Below are 14,133 nucleotides of genomic sequence, written 5' to 3'. Positions count from 1 at the left end.
TCAAAACTTTGACAACCTGCTAATCGCACTTAACAAAACTGTATGTAATAGTTTTCTTTTTATGAGCAGAAGAAATAAGGTACTTACAAAAAAAAAGAAAGCACTATTAAATACAGTTTTGTGAAGTGCGATTAGCGGGTTGTCAAAGTTGGTCTGGGCCAAAGTCTTTCCCATTATGTATCTGACTTTATTTTGATGGAGTATATTATCCTAAAGTTAATTTATATATATATATGAAATCAAGTCAAATTTAATTTTGAACAGCAATATCTGGCATATTTCATCTCAACTTGCTCTTATTGCATTATTGTATTACTTGTATTGTAACACTTGAAATGTATTTGCTTACGATTGTAAGTCGCCCTGGATAAGGGCGTCTGCTAAGAAATAAATAATAATAATAATAATAACTACTGCCAAGTAAATTGTGGTAGAAGTTAATTTTGTAAGTAATTCATAAAGTATAAATCAAAAAGTACATGCCTTACTTTTTCATATCAAACCACACATTTTAATGAATAACTAACAAGCTCTTATTTTAAAGTGTAACATGCCTTTTCAATTTTATTTCTGGTAACTACATTAGTGACATACCGGTATCTCAAAGACACAGCTGCCATGTATGTATAATTTTTTCTTAATATTGAAGACCTTTGGGGGACACAGTACAGTATAGTGTAGGGTATTTGTGGGAACGAGATTAGGGCCCCCTTAATGTTTAAGCCCAGGGCTTGTCGTTGGACTTAACCCTGGTTTTACCACTGGTATGTGAATGGGGCCCATAGGCCTCTAAACAGTAAGCCGCATGTGCATCTTGAGTTGCCTGTTGAGCCAGTTGGGTTATGAGCCCCTGGGACATTAAAACAATAAAGCAAATATGTTGCATTCAGTGCACTTTTATAGACTGGAGGCACGTAAAGTATTAACTGGATATATGTCCTTCAGTATCCTTGGACTACCAGGTTTCTTTATGGCCTTATATGACCTGTCACTGGGATCAAGTTAACCCTTTAAGGACCAGGGTCGTGTTAACACAATCATACTGAAGTGGGCTTTTAGGACCGCGATCGTGTAAACATGATAAAAATGCACTTCGTTTTGATGACTTACTGGGCCACCGTTCTTTGCAGTACATATCATTGGGCAAGGGAGGGATTACATTTCATTTCCTGAGAAGGGCATTTAGTGTCTAAAGGGCAGACACAGTTTTGGCAGCCTGCTTCAGAGAAACTTGTTTAGTGGTAAGAAAGACACTGAAAAATGCTGTAAATCCCATGTATTGGACATAATTATATTAGAACAGTTATTATATCTTGTGTGTTTTAATATATATAAATAAATATCAAGAAACAAATGGATATAAGCAGATACTATTTCATGAACAAAATTTATCAGGCACGTTTTTCCTTATTACTGATAATAATGGAATGAATAACTATTATTTAATTTATAACTATTTATTTTGAGAAAATAAGCGAGAGTAGTGTCCATTATTTCTTATAAAGACCCTGAGAATAACTGTGTATTATGTCATTGCAATCACTCAGGTGAAACAATGTCCAAACATCAATATTATTAAATAACATTTTCAGGAAGTATTGTAAGGTCCCTCGGGTCATAGAACAACACGTTTTTATACATGTATCTCAAAGCAGAATACATAATAAAACATTTTACATTAAATAAAAAAATAAATAAAAAAAAATATTGTGTTTTAAAAAAAAAAGCGAAATGTTTGTATGGTTTCTCAAGTACTTTATAATGTACTTTAGAGTGTAGATTTTTTTGTGACTTTTTATAGGAAGAGAGTCAAGTACAGCTAAAAAACTGGGGGAGCATCCCACTGAAAAATGAGTGGTCCTGAAAGGGTTAAAAGCAATTTTAAATCACCCTTGTTCTTTTCCATCAGTAGAAGAGTGATATCAGCACAATTTGAACTGGGACTGACAGTACTGTCTGGATTTGGAATACAGACTGAGAGACTCTTAGGGCCCAGTTGCTCTGATGGAGGAATTACTTGTAATCTAATAAATGCTCCCATGCAGAGGATGCTAGAGGCAGGTTTTAAAGTGATGAAAAAAACATGTAGGTATAGCAGAGGGCTGTGATTTAATTATACTGTACTATTGAAGGAAGGTTTAATCATTTATAAATGGCAAACATACAAAACAGTGTTGCAGTTTATACAGATTGAAAATAAAAGTAACCATATATATTATTTATTTCTTAGCAGACGCCCTTATCCAGGACGACTTACAATTGTTACAAGATATCACATTATTTTTATATGCAATTACATTATTATTTATTTATTTATTTATTTATTTATTTATTTATTTTTTTACACATTATTTTTTTTTACATACAATTACCCATTTATACAGTTGGGTTTTTCCTGGAGCAATCTAGGTAAAGTCTAGGTTGGCCAGGCACCGTGCACCAATGACCCCTGTAGTCTGGCCTGATGCCTGCGGGCTTGCCTGTAATCTGCCCGAGAGCTGCGTTGTCCTCCGACGCTGTAGCTCTTGGGTGGCTGCATGGTGAGTCCGCAGGTGAAAAAAACCCATCGGCTGACGGCACACGCTTTGGAGGACAGCGTGTGTTCGTCTTCGCCCTCCCGAGTCAGCGCAGGGGTGGTAGCTGTGAGCTGAGCCTAAAAATAATTGGCCATTCTAAATTGTGGAGAAAATAATAAAAAATAATTGGCAACGACTAAATTATAAAAAAGAAAAAAAAAAAGAATTGAATCTATTCAGTCTTGAACAAAGAAGATTCAAGCATTCAAAATTCTAAAAGGTATTGACAATGTTGACCCAAGGGACTTTTTCCTGAAAAAAGAAACAAGGACCAGGGGTCACAAATGGAGATAGATAAAGGGGCATTCAGAACAGAAAATAGGTGGCACTTTTTTACACAGAGAATTGTGGGAGTCTGGAACCAACTCCCCAGTAATGTTGTTGAAGCGGACACCCTGAGATCCTTCAAGAAGCTGCTTGATGAGATTCTGGGATCAATAAGCTACTAACAACCAAACAAGCAAGATGGGCCAAATGGCTTCCTCTCGTTTGTAAACTTTCTTATGTTCTTCTTATGTTCTTATTATTATATGATAAGTGTAAACTAAAGTAATTCGGTGTTTAAAAAAGTTAAGGGCTAATTATTTTCTGTAATTTGTGAATCTATAACAAATAATTCACTGCTTTTGTGGCAGCCATTAATGCTCTGACCACCGACAACATGGACAACATGGACGGCATCCCTGTTAAGTCCAGGAAGACCAATGTCGACCTCAGTCCCACCATGAGCCTTAAAGTGGAACCAGACGAAGAGGAGCATGGCACAGTAGACCTGTCCCCTGGGTTTTTCCTGGAGCAATCTAGGTAAAGTCTAGGTTGGCCAGGCACCGTGCACCAATGACCCCTGTAGTCTGGCCTGATGCCTGCGGGCTTGCCTGTAATCTGCCCGAGAGCTGCGTTGTCCTCCGACGCTGTAGCTCTTGGGTGGCTGCATGGTGAGTCCGCAGGTGAAAAAAACCCATCGGCTGACGGCACACGCTTTGGAGGACAGCGTGTGTTCGTCTTCGCCCTCCCGAGTCAGCGCAGGGGTGGTAGCTGTGAGCTGAGCCTAAAAATAATTGCCCATTTCCAAATTGGGGAGAAAATAATAAAAATAATTGGCATAGGCTAAATTTATAAAATATATATATATATATATATATATATATATATATATATATATATATATATATATATATATATATATATATATATATATAATTCCTTTTGATACCAAAAAAGTGTATTGTAATTTCACAATGAACTTGGCCTCATTTCCTCTTACATTTTTAAAGACTTGATTTATCCAACATTTTCGTATTTACACAGTAAATTTTTTTCCACTGGCACATTTTCCTTCAGGAAATAAAGTGTTTGATGGAGATAATCTTAAATAGGAAATGAACTTGACAGCCAAACGGAGAGAAACAGTTAGTGGGATAATTGTAATGCCTTCAAAGTTCAAAGCTATCATATTATTGCTGCTAATGTGATGTCATGCTATGGATATTGTGATTGGAAGGAATGCAAACTGAAAGCGTTAGGTTGCAAGGACAGTACTCCCTGATAGGGGTCTAGTGGTATATAATGTAATGCATATATTTAGATATTTTCCAGGTTTAATTGTTTGATTGAGATTGACTAGGGGGTGTGCTTAGGTCAGAGTAAGAACAAGTATTTGTAATGAGCATGATAAAAAAAACATTCAGAAGATAAAAATAAAGATATATATAAAAATGCATTGGCTCCAATAGGGCAATCTCAGGTCTAGAGATAGCAAGCCAATCAAGAGGGGAAGAATTAGGGACCAGTGTAACACAGTCTCTAACACAATGGAGCTAAGCATCATTCAGTGTTGTGTGAGGAGGAAAGGCAGATGGAACGTTCAGTTCAGAATCATTTCAGAGATACATATATTACTTTCACTTTGAAAAAGGGATTTCCTGACAACATTTCTAAAAGAATATAATTTATTAAAATATACATATTGAGTTCATATTGAGTTCATATTGGGTAACTTGAGTAAAAGGCTAGCCCTTCAGTTTGTGCTTGTACTCGACCCTGCAAATAATTGTATTTCCATTTTTCAAAGAAATAAAACAACTGGTGTATAATTTATTTAAAGGTGTTTCTGTGTTGGATTTCCCTTTTTTGATTTTTTTGCGATGGTCTCTTTATCTCGTAATAACAGCTTTTTTGTATGTCTATGTGTGCTGTTTTTTTCCTTGTACCACAGTGTCTTTAAATTCAGTCTTCCTGTCTTTGTTTTAGTAAACCAAAGTAATCTGATCCTTTTCAAAGAGGCATTTTTTATGCGGGTGTTTGTTTTTTATTTTCTTGCTATTTTCTAATTGAGATCAGGTGTACGATTACATTTTGTACTAGTCATACTGGTACAGACCACACAGACAACACTTAAGCTACGTGCCTGTAAAATATAACTCTGCTTTTAATTTGCTTTGCACACACAAGCTATTGTCTGTTTTGTGTTAGCTTTTAAGAAGACATTTAAAAAAAAAAAAGATATGTTCCATGGGTTGTGTGCATTGTTTAAAGGGCCACACACATTGTATTTTTGTAATCAGACATATATCGAATATCACTTTCCAGTTTTTGGAAAACATGTGTTTGTGCATTTTTGAGGTTGCAGATTCAATAAGCAGCCATAAGCCTACTATTGAAAAATAAACTTATCTTTTATGTACTGTACAGAAGCTCCCCCCTTCCTCATCACAATAATAAAAAAATAAATAATAATAATAAAATAAATTATTATAAAAAATAAATGCATCTTGCAGAGTTGCACTCTGGTCTATGTGGTCTCCACTTCACTATGTACATTGATCACCACCCCATCACAAACATCACATATAATTTGATAATAAATATATTATTGCACAACAAGAATTCAAATGACAAGTTAGGACTTCGTAACGCTAAAAAGCATTGATATATATTTGCAGTAAATTATTATCATGCTTTTTGCAGAGACCTCCTCTAGATGATTCTACTACTGTGTTTATACAATATATTTCCAAGGATATAAATATCCAAGTAAAATCATAATCCAACAGAACACAACATTTTGGCTTCTTACATCCTCAGGTAAGAAGGACGATTTGAGGCTACGTTAATATTCACTGTATAGATATTATTTATACATATGTATGCATTAAATATTATGTCACCTTGCTTACATACTGTATGACCCATCCCTTGTTTGTTTGTTTTTTATATATTGCTGGACAGTATATAAATATGAACAATTATTTGTAATATTGTTTCTTTGTTCACTAACTTTATTGGTAAACAGTTGTAAATGTTCATAACATGAAGACAATGTGGGTTGTACCACTTTTGTATTTCAAGCAACATCTCAACCCTTGTGGTGCAAATTCCTTTAGCCATTAATCTTCATAACACAGCCACTGCTTATAACAAGGGCATTTACATTACTTATGTCATGGTATGATCATTATTGATGATATTGCAAATGTAAGATGGTGAAGGATGAGCAGCGATTCATGTTCTTGAAAGTAATAGTGCCATGCTCTATTGTGGTGCATGCTAATCTACTTCTCATGAATGTTTAATGGGCACTCCCTTCCATTACAGTCCTTCTCTGCCTGCACTTGACTGGCAGCTGCCGTCTTGCTCGGGACCTTATGAACTTCAGGTTGATGTGCAGCCCAAATCCCATCACCGCGCTCATTACGAGACAGAAGGAAGCCGAGGGGCAGTGAAGGCATCTTCTGGCGGACATCCTATTGTGCAGGTACCTTTTAAAATAAAATCGAAATCACCATTCCAGCCTGGTATATAAATATACAGTAAATAAACTTTTTTGAGTTACTGTACAGTCGAAAAACTAGTCAGTCAGTTTTGCTGTGACTTTCAAACATAGATGAAGTACCCCCACAATGTAGAAAAACACATTTTATTAATAACCTATCATTCATCTAATTTCTTACTTTTTTAAAATCTTTAAACAAGATGTCTTTCTGCATGACTGCATGAGTCTGAAACAGACCCTGGAGTCAGCTGAATTTAGGTTTATGGCTGATTTGACAGGGCTGCAAATCATTTTGAAAAATGGTGCGAAACAAGCCCCTCTCCCCCGCTTTTTTGCGACCAGTTTCTGCAGTTACGACACAAACCTTCTCTCCTGTGTATGTGGATGAGTGAGGGTGGGTAAGGTGAGTAGCCCCAACCCAGTGAGAAACTATCATCATCTGTGGTTGCTAACGAATTAAACAAATAATCTACCGCCATAGCGCCAAATTTGCACCCATTTGAAGAAGTTGTGACTGGCTGGGAAGAGTCTGTCGCCCTAGCAACCAGTAGCAGCACTCAGTCAAGGTCAATTGCAAATTGCAAAAAATGTGTCCATTTAAAGTCTTGCAGCGGTTCCAATATTGTATGACTTAGCTTGGCATTTATCAAATACAACTGACGGTGGCGACCTGTGGCGGCAACTCTGGGTTCTATAGTCTGTCATGGGGAGCTTTTATATTGAATTGTTGTTGATACATCTTACTGTAGTTGGTTCACAGTGTAATTAAAAAATATATTGTTCTTTTAAACTTGATTAGTATACTTTAATGCACACTTAGTACTTGCACTGTTTAATAATAGTTTGTTACTAATGCTGTATTATGTTTAACAGCTCACTGCATATATGAAGTAGGCCATTATTTTAAGTGTCAAAGGCTGATAAAGTTTCTGAATTACTTTATTTACTATGAGTGCTTCTTTAGTCATCTGAACAACACCTACCTAAAACAGTCTAATACTCATTAGTAAGTACAACTTGGAGACTAGCCAGCTTCATAAAAATTAAATATTTATTCACATAAATTATGCATTGTTAAAAGATGTAGTCTGTCATAATGATGTTAATTGTCTACTAAAGTGATACCCTTTGAGCATTTGAAGGCACATGGAAATAACTGACTTGAGATTTGTATACTAACGAGTTACACTTAACCAGTTATAGCAATTATGTGACAAGTGTTTTCACAAGTTACAGGGCTTGAATTTCATGTTTGTGTGCTGGGGGGATTTCCCCCCTATGCTGCAGCCAATGGGAGGGGGGGATTCCAAAAATTTAGGGGGGAATGGAAAAAAAAGACACTTTTGCATATAAAAAACTATATGTATTTTACTGCATCATCATTCACACTGGTGTTGCTTTAAAATAAGCTGCTTTCAGGCGACCTAACAGCTGTTCATCACTGTGAGACAGAGCACTCTCCACTGCTTTTGCCATTTCCTGATGTGAAGTTTTTGCTGCAGCAGAAGAAAAAGGTGCTTTTCTTTTTAACCAGCGCTCCATTTCTTTTTTTTTTTGTAACTCTTTACACTCAGCCCTATTTCCACCTGTTTTTCACTGTTTTCATTTATTACTGGATAGTTTGTACTGCATGCATGTAACATATCAAATGAAAGGCCACACAATTTCCTTTTATATTATGTAAGTTGCAATCAAGCATACTATATGTGGTAGACATGAGAATATATCTAAAAAAAAAACTAAAAAAAACCCCTGCTTTTCCAAAAAAATCATGTTTGGTCACTGCTGTATATATTGTAATCATAGATGGCTCAAAATAAAACACTGCACCATTGAACCTCAATATGAAATGAACATGGGGGGGAGGAAGCTGAGCTTCTAAGCTTTTCAACGATATCACCCCTTTCAGTCTAGCTTCTGCAATGACGGAGCAGTAGACTCAAAATGAAACCTAAGCTGTGAACTCTGTCACATGATGAGAGGCTTAACTTCATGCAATCGTAGTTCCGGCTAGGAGTACTGCAATAACACAGTGAATACGTCTTTGGAAAGCCCAGAATCTGTACTTCTGAACAAGCCAGGTAGGTGGCTTTTATGGTCTCTGATTAAAATGTGCGTAACCTTCGGTGCGCTGGTGCCCCAAAATGAATGAGGCTGAGTTTTAAGAGTTAAAGCGAAAGTCACTGCTTGCAAAACAACACCTAGATAGACTTAATATCGTCTTTTTTTCAAAACTGTTTACTTACTACATTGTACTGAGTTTCTGTAATGCTTAAAGATAGCGGCCGAGAATCACGTGCGAAAGAAAAGTCTTGCGGCACTTAACACATTTATTATTTTTAACTTCCATGTTTTATTTTAACATAACTTCCATGACCCCTGGCACAATAATTGTAATAATCATATTTACATTGTATTTTTCCTTTGCTGTACTATATCTAATTGTTAATTGAATAAATTACCATAAATAGATAAATAAATAAATAAATAAATACATACATACATACATACATACATACATACATACATACATACATACATACATACATACATACATAAATAAATAAATAAATAAATAAATAAATAAATGTCTTGGTTTACAGTACTTTGATTAAGGCAAAAACAGAGGCTATATTGACCTACTTGCGATGTATGGATTTACTTCAAACCAATACGAGCCATCAGTTCGTACTACTGTCGTGGCCATGTTGAAAACAGAATTGGCTTGATATTCTGTCAAAAGTCAAAGGTTTCCTACAATCCTTGTAGCTGACCTGTGTGACAATGGGGGGGTTTCACCTAATTATAATAATGAACTAGATGAACTGTAAAAGTGGCTATGTGAAACACTATAGTGTGAACTGATGAGGTTACTGTACATGTTTAGAACTTGAAAGTGCAAATAGCAAACAGCAGTCGTGGGTTTTTGACTGAGACAAAGCAAAAGCTAGCAAGAAATCAATAACAAAGTTTAAGTGCAGTGCCAGAGAGAGTTAGAGACTCAAAATGGATCTAAAACAAGAGATCACTGGGGGATATTACCACAGACCTTTTTTCTTTAATGTCGAGAAGCATGATAACTCCCATATGTTTTAGAATAATGAGTTCCAGGTTATGGGTGCAGCATATGAGAAAAGAGAATTACCAGAGAAAGGTAAGCGATGTGATTGTTTGCTCTAAGGGGCTTGTGAGTTCATGGGTACACCTGTACAGTAAGTATCTTCACTGATTAATCTCAATTACCAAGGGAATGTATAATCAGCAGCCATTCACAGTTCAGGGGCACCCAGCTCATGCACCTGATGCATGTTTCAGGCCTTGGCTCATTTTCAAATGATTCTTTTAAATTAATTTTGATTTGTTTGTAAGAGTTTGTAGACATCTGCATGTCTATCAGGACCAGTGTAAGTATAATAGAGCATGTGTGTTAAGAACACTGTGGAACTGTGACAAGCATGTTTCAAGAGCTAAATCTGAGAACACAGAACTGTAGGAGAATATGGTAAACAGATACCAATTCTAGTTCAGTATGAAACAGAACTTGAAGCCGTATCCACACTGGACGCTAGCGATGCGAGCGAACAATTTTGAAGTCACTGCAGTCAAATGGGAGTACCCACACCAGCAGTGAGCAACGCGCGCGATGTCGCTTTGAGAAAATTTTGCGACGCTAAAATAGAACCTGCTTCTTTTTTTTTTTTTCTATCGCGCGACTGGAATGAAACTGACCAATCAGAAGCAAGGTACACCCTTGACACACGTCAAACACACGCCTCAAAACACGTCATGCTTCAAAACATGTCACACCTCAAAACACGTCATGTCTCAAAACAAGTTAATTGTGGACGACGAAAAGTTCATTTATGAGGTGCAGCAGTATCCATTATTAGATGATTCTAAATTGAACTGCAAAGACATCCAGAAGAAAGACAATGCGTGGGTGGCTTGCAGGTGGTGCATTTAGCAGCACCGAGACATTTTCTTTCTGATTATGCAAGTTGCATAAAAATAGGTTTATTAATAAGAAAAGATAAACTTTTTTTGAAGATTATGAGCCATATTTATAAAGCATTTTCTGTCAAGTTCACCAGACTGTTTTAAAAGGAAAAACTAAATAAAAGTAAATACAAGGGAAGTGGTGACCTGCGCATAATAACACGGATTATAATGATAATAATAATAATAATAATAAAAATAATAATAATAATAATAATAATAATAATGATGAAGATGGTGATTATGTTGTGCGTAACAACAAAAACAATGTAATAATAATAATAATAATAATAATAATAATGCGCTTTAAAATACTTAAAAAAGTTAACAAAAAGGATCAAAGAAGGAATTTGTAAAGACACACAATTGAGATTGCAGTAAGTTGTATATATAAATGTATAACAATAAAATAATTTTGTTGAAAATATCAGTTCAACTATTGCCCAGCTGTCTTCTGAAGATGTACCACGCTTCAAATCAGACTACGACTACTAAAAAATACTATGACTACAACTGTACAGTTACTACTAATAGTAATGATAACAAGTGTTGGATATATAGGGATGTTCAATAGCTCTGATCAACCTTTATTTTACAACGGAGTTGCGGGAGGTCAGGGTGGTAACCTTTTATCAAAACAAGATCTGTTTTGTAATGGGACAGCCAATCTCTAGTATGTCCAATAGGAATGCATGGGCGAGGTCACGTATGTATTTCCAGTCTTTTGGATCGGTCCAAGTCACGTCTGGTGTGGATTGACATTTGGCGACTTTGCTTGCATCGTTCGCGTCGCTCTGTCCAGTGTGCCGTTTTAATACTGCATTGAAATGTAGCTTTCCATCCTTACCCACTAGACTGGATTTTTAAGATCCACATATCTCTATCTTTGAAACTTGACCCCTACATGACCACTACCACATTTACAATTAGTCTTGCCTGCTACCCTAGTGTTGCTTGCCAACAGTTCATCAGTCTTCGTCTGTCTTCCCCCTGGTGCGGTTGTTATGTTTGTAAATTTTTACCAGTGACAAATCACGTTCCTGTGTGCTTGGAAATTATGTTATAATTTGTTTAAACACCAGAGTCATTAAAGCCTGTATTTCTTTGTTGGATTTTAAGTTCTGTAAAATTTGCGTCTCTTAAAGCAAAAATGAAATCAAGCTAAGAATGATGTGCAATATTGCAACAAAAAAGATATATATACAGACGTGCTCAAATTTGTTGGTACCCTTACAGCTCATTGAAATAATGCTTCATTCCTCCTGAAAAGTGATGAAATTAAAAGCTATTTTATCATGTATACTTGCATGCCTTTGGTATGTCATAGAATAAAGCAAAGAAGCTGTGAAAAGAGATGAATTATTGCTTATTCTACAAAGATATTCTAAAATGGCCTGGACACATTTGTTGGTACCCCTTAGAAAAGATAATAAATAATTGGATTATAGTGATATTTCAGACTAATTAGTTTCTTTAATTAGTATCACACATGTCTCCAATCTTGTAATCAGTCATTCAGCCTATTTAAATGGAGAAAAGTAGTCACTGTGCTGTTTGGTATCATTGTGTGCACCACACTGAACATGGACCAGAGAAAGCAAAGGAGAGAGTTGTCTGAGGAGATCAGAAAGACAATAATAGACAAGCATGGTAAAGGTAAAGGCTACAAGACCATCTCCAAGCAGCTTGATGTTCCTGTGACAACAGTTGCAAATATTATTAAGAAGTTTAAGGTCCATGGAACTGTAACCAGCCTCCCTGGGCGCGGCCGCAAGAGTAAAAATCGACCCCAGATTGAACAGAAGGATAGTGCGAATGGTAGAAAAAGAACCAAGGATAACTGCCAAAGAGATACAAGCTGAACTCCAAGGTGAAGGTACGTCAGTTTCTGATCACACCATCCGTCGCTTTTTGAGCGAAAGTGGGCTCCATGGAAGAAGACCCAGGAGGACTCCACTTTTGACAGAAAAACATAAAAAAGCCAGACTGGAATTTGCTAAAATGCATATTGACAAGCCACAATCCTTCTGGGAGAATGTCCTTTGGACAGATGAGTCAAAACTGGAGCTTTCTGGCAAGTCACATCAGCTCTATGTTCACAGACGAAAAAATGAAGCTTTCAAAGAAAAGAACACCATACCTACAGTGAAACATGGAGGAGGCTCGGTAATGTTTTGGGGCTAATTTGCTGCGCCTGACACAGGGTGCCTTGAATCTGTGCAGGGCACAATGAAATCTCAAGACTATCAAGGCATTCTGGAGCGAAACTTACTGCCCAGTGTCAGAAAGCTCTGTCTCAGTCGCAGGTCATGGGTCCTCCAACAGGATAATGACCCAAAACACACAGCTAAAAGCACCCAAGAATGGATAAGAACAAAACATTGGACTATTCTGAAGTGGCCTTCTATGAGTCCTGATCTGAATCCTATCGAATATCTATGGAAAGAGCTGAAACTTGCAGTCTGGAGAAGGCACCCATCAAACCTGAGACAGCTGGAGCAGTTTGCTCAGGAAGAGTGGGCCAAACTACCTGTTAACAGGTGCAGAAGTCTCATTGAGAGCTACAGAAAACGTTTGATTGCAGTGATTGCCTCTAAAGGTTGTGCAACAAAATATTAGGTTAGCGGTCCCATCATTTTTGTCCATGCCATTTTCATTTGTTTTCTTATTTACAATATTATGTTGAATAAAAATCAAAAGCAAAGTCTGATTTCTATTAAATATGGAATAAACAATGGTGGATGCCAATTACTTTTGTCAGTTTCAAGTTATTTCAGAGAAAATTGTGTATTCTTTGTTTTTTGTGGAGGGGTACCAACAAATTTGAGCACGTCTGTATATATATATATATATATATATATATATATATATATATATATATATATATATTGTATTAATACTTGTACTGTTATTCTTGAAATCTATTTTTGTTTACGACTGTAAGTAAGGGCATCTGCTAAGAAATAAATAATAATAATATTTGTCCAAGGATTCTTTTGAATTTTGCCGTTTACTGCTTTCTTTTTTTATACAGAACATTAAGAAACATTAAGGATCTATGGCATTCAGGTCATGTTGCTCAGTAGAAGCACTAAACCACTGTTCTAATTAAAAGTTTTAATGTGTTACTCTCAATACCCTTAGTCATTTTGCATGCTAAATGTAAGCTTCCAGACTTGACTGACCTCCTCTCGACCCAGACACGCACGCACGTGGAGCGGTTAAAGTTACCAATCTTTGGAATATGAAAACATCACAGCTATACTGCTTCACTGATAACACAATAGCTGTCCATCTCCATGAATTTCCTTATTCCCACCCTCACGAGCCAATGACTTGTCAACATTCGGACTGAACCCGCCCCTGGGATCCGTAGCAAACAGCTATTGGTTAGAAAGCCAAGTAAACTTATCAAGTCTTCCGTTCATTGTAACTGCAATGCTATAATAATGCAGATGACTTTGAGACTCGATAAAGTAGGAGAGTCAGACAAAAAATGAAAATGCTACACAACAGGTTTGAAATTGCACTTTGTGAATTTGAGGAAATGCATGGCAATCGCAATGCTGATAAAACAGTACATGACTGGAGACGAAACAAAGACAAACATAAAATGGCAAAAGATAAACGAGCTGTTAGAGGAGGAAAGTGTTTATGGCCCAATGTAGAAAACATTTTGTTTGAATGTAGTACTTTGAATGACTTTAACACATACTGTAACTTGTTCTACATGTCAGTGCAACACAGTGGTACACTTGTAAAGCATGTGTATGGTTATGGTTCTGATTA

The 14,133-nt window shown here is 36.4% G+C and overlaps 1 protein-coding gene across 5 annotated transcripts in view; it reads left to right on the top strand.

Moving 5' to 3' along the window:
- The window catches only part of LOC117399482 (nuclear factor of activated T-cells, cytoplasmic 1-like), a 117,606-nt gene that overhangs the window by 11,372 nt on the left and 92,101 nt on the right, over positions 1–14,133 (top strand). For all 5 annotated transcript variants that reach the window (XM_059022318.1, XM_059022317.1, XM_034920139.2 and 2 more), the window contains exon 3: positions 6,171–6,330. In XM_059022318.1, coding sequence (XP_058878301.1) covers positions 6,171–6,330 — 160 coding nt within the window. The remainder of the gene's footprint in view (positions 1–6,170; positions 6,331–14,133) is intronic.

This window comes from Acipenser ruthenus, chromosome 4 (genome assembly GCF_902713425.1).
Source record: "Acipenser ruthenus chromosome 4, fAciRut3.2 maternal haplotype, whole genome shotgun sequence".
Lineage (NCBI taxonomy): Eukaryota > Metazoa > Chordata > Actinopteri > Acipenseriformes > Acipenseridae > Acipenser > Acipenser ruthenus.
Note: the sequence above shows the minus strand (reverse complement) of the source record. Positions and strands in the feature narration are given on the sequence as shown.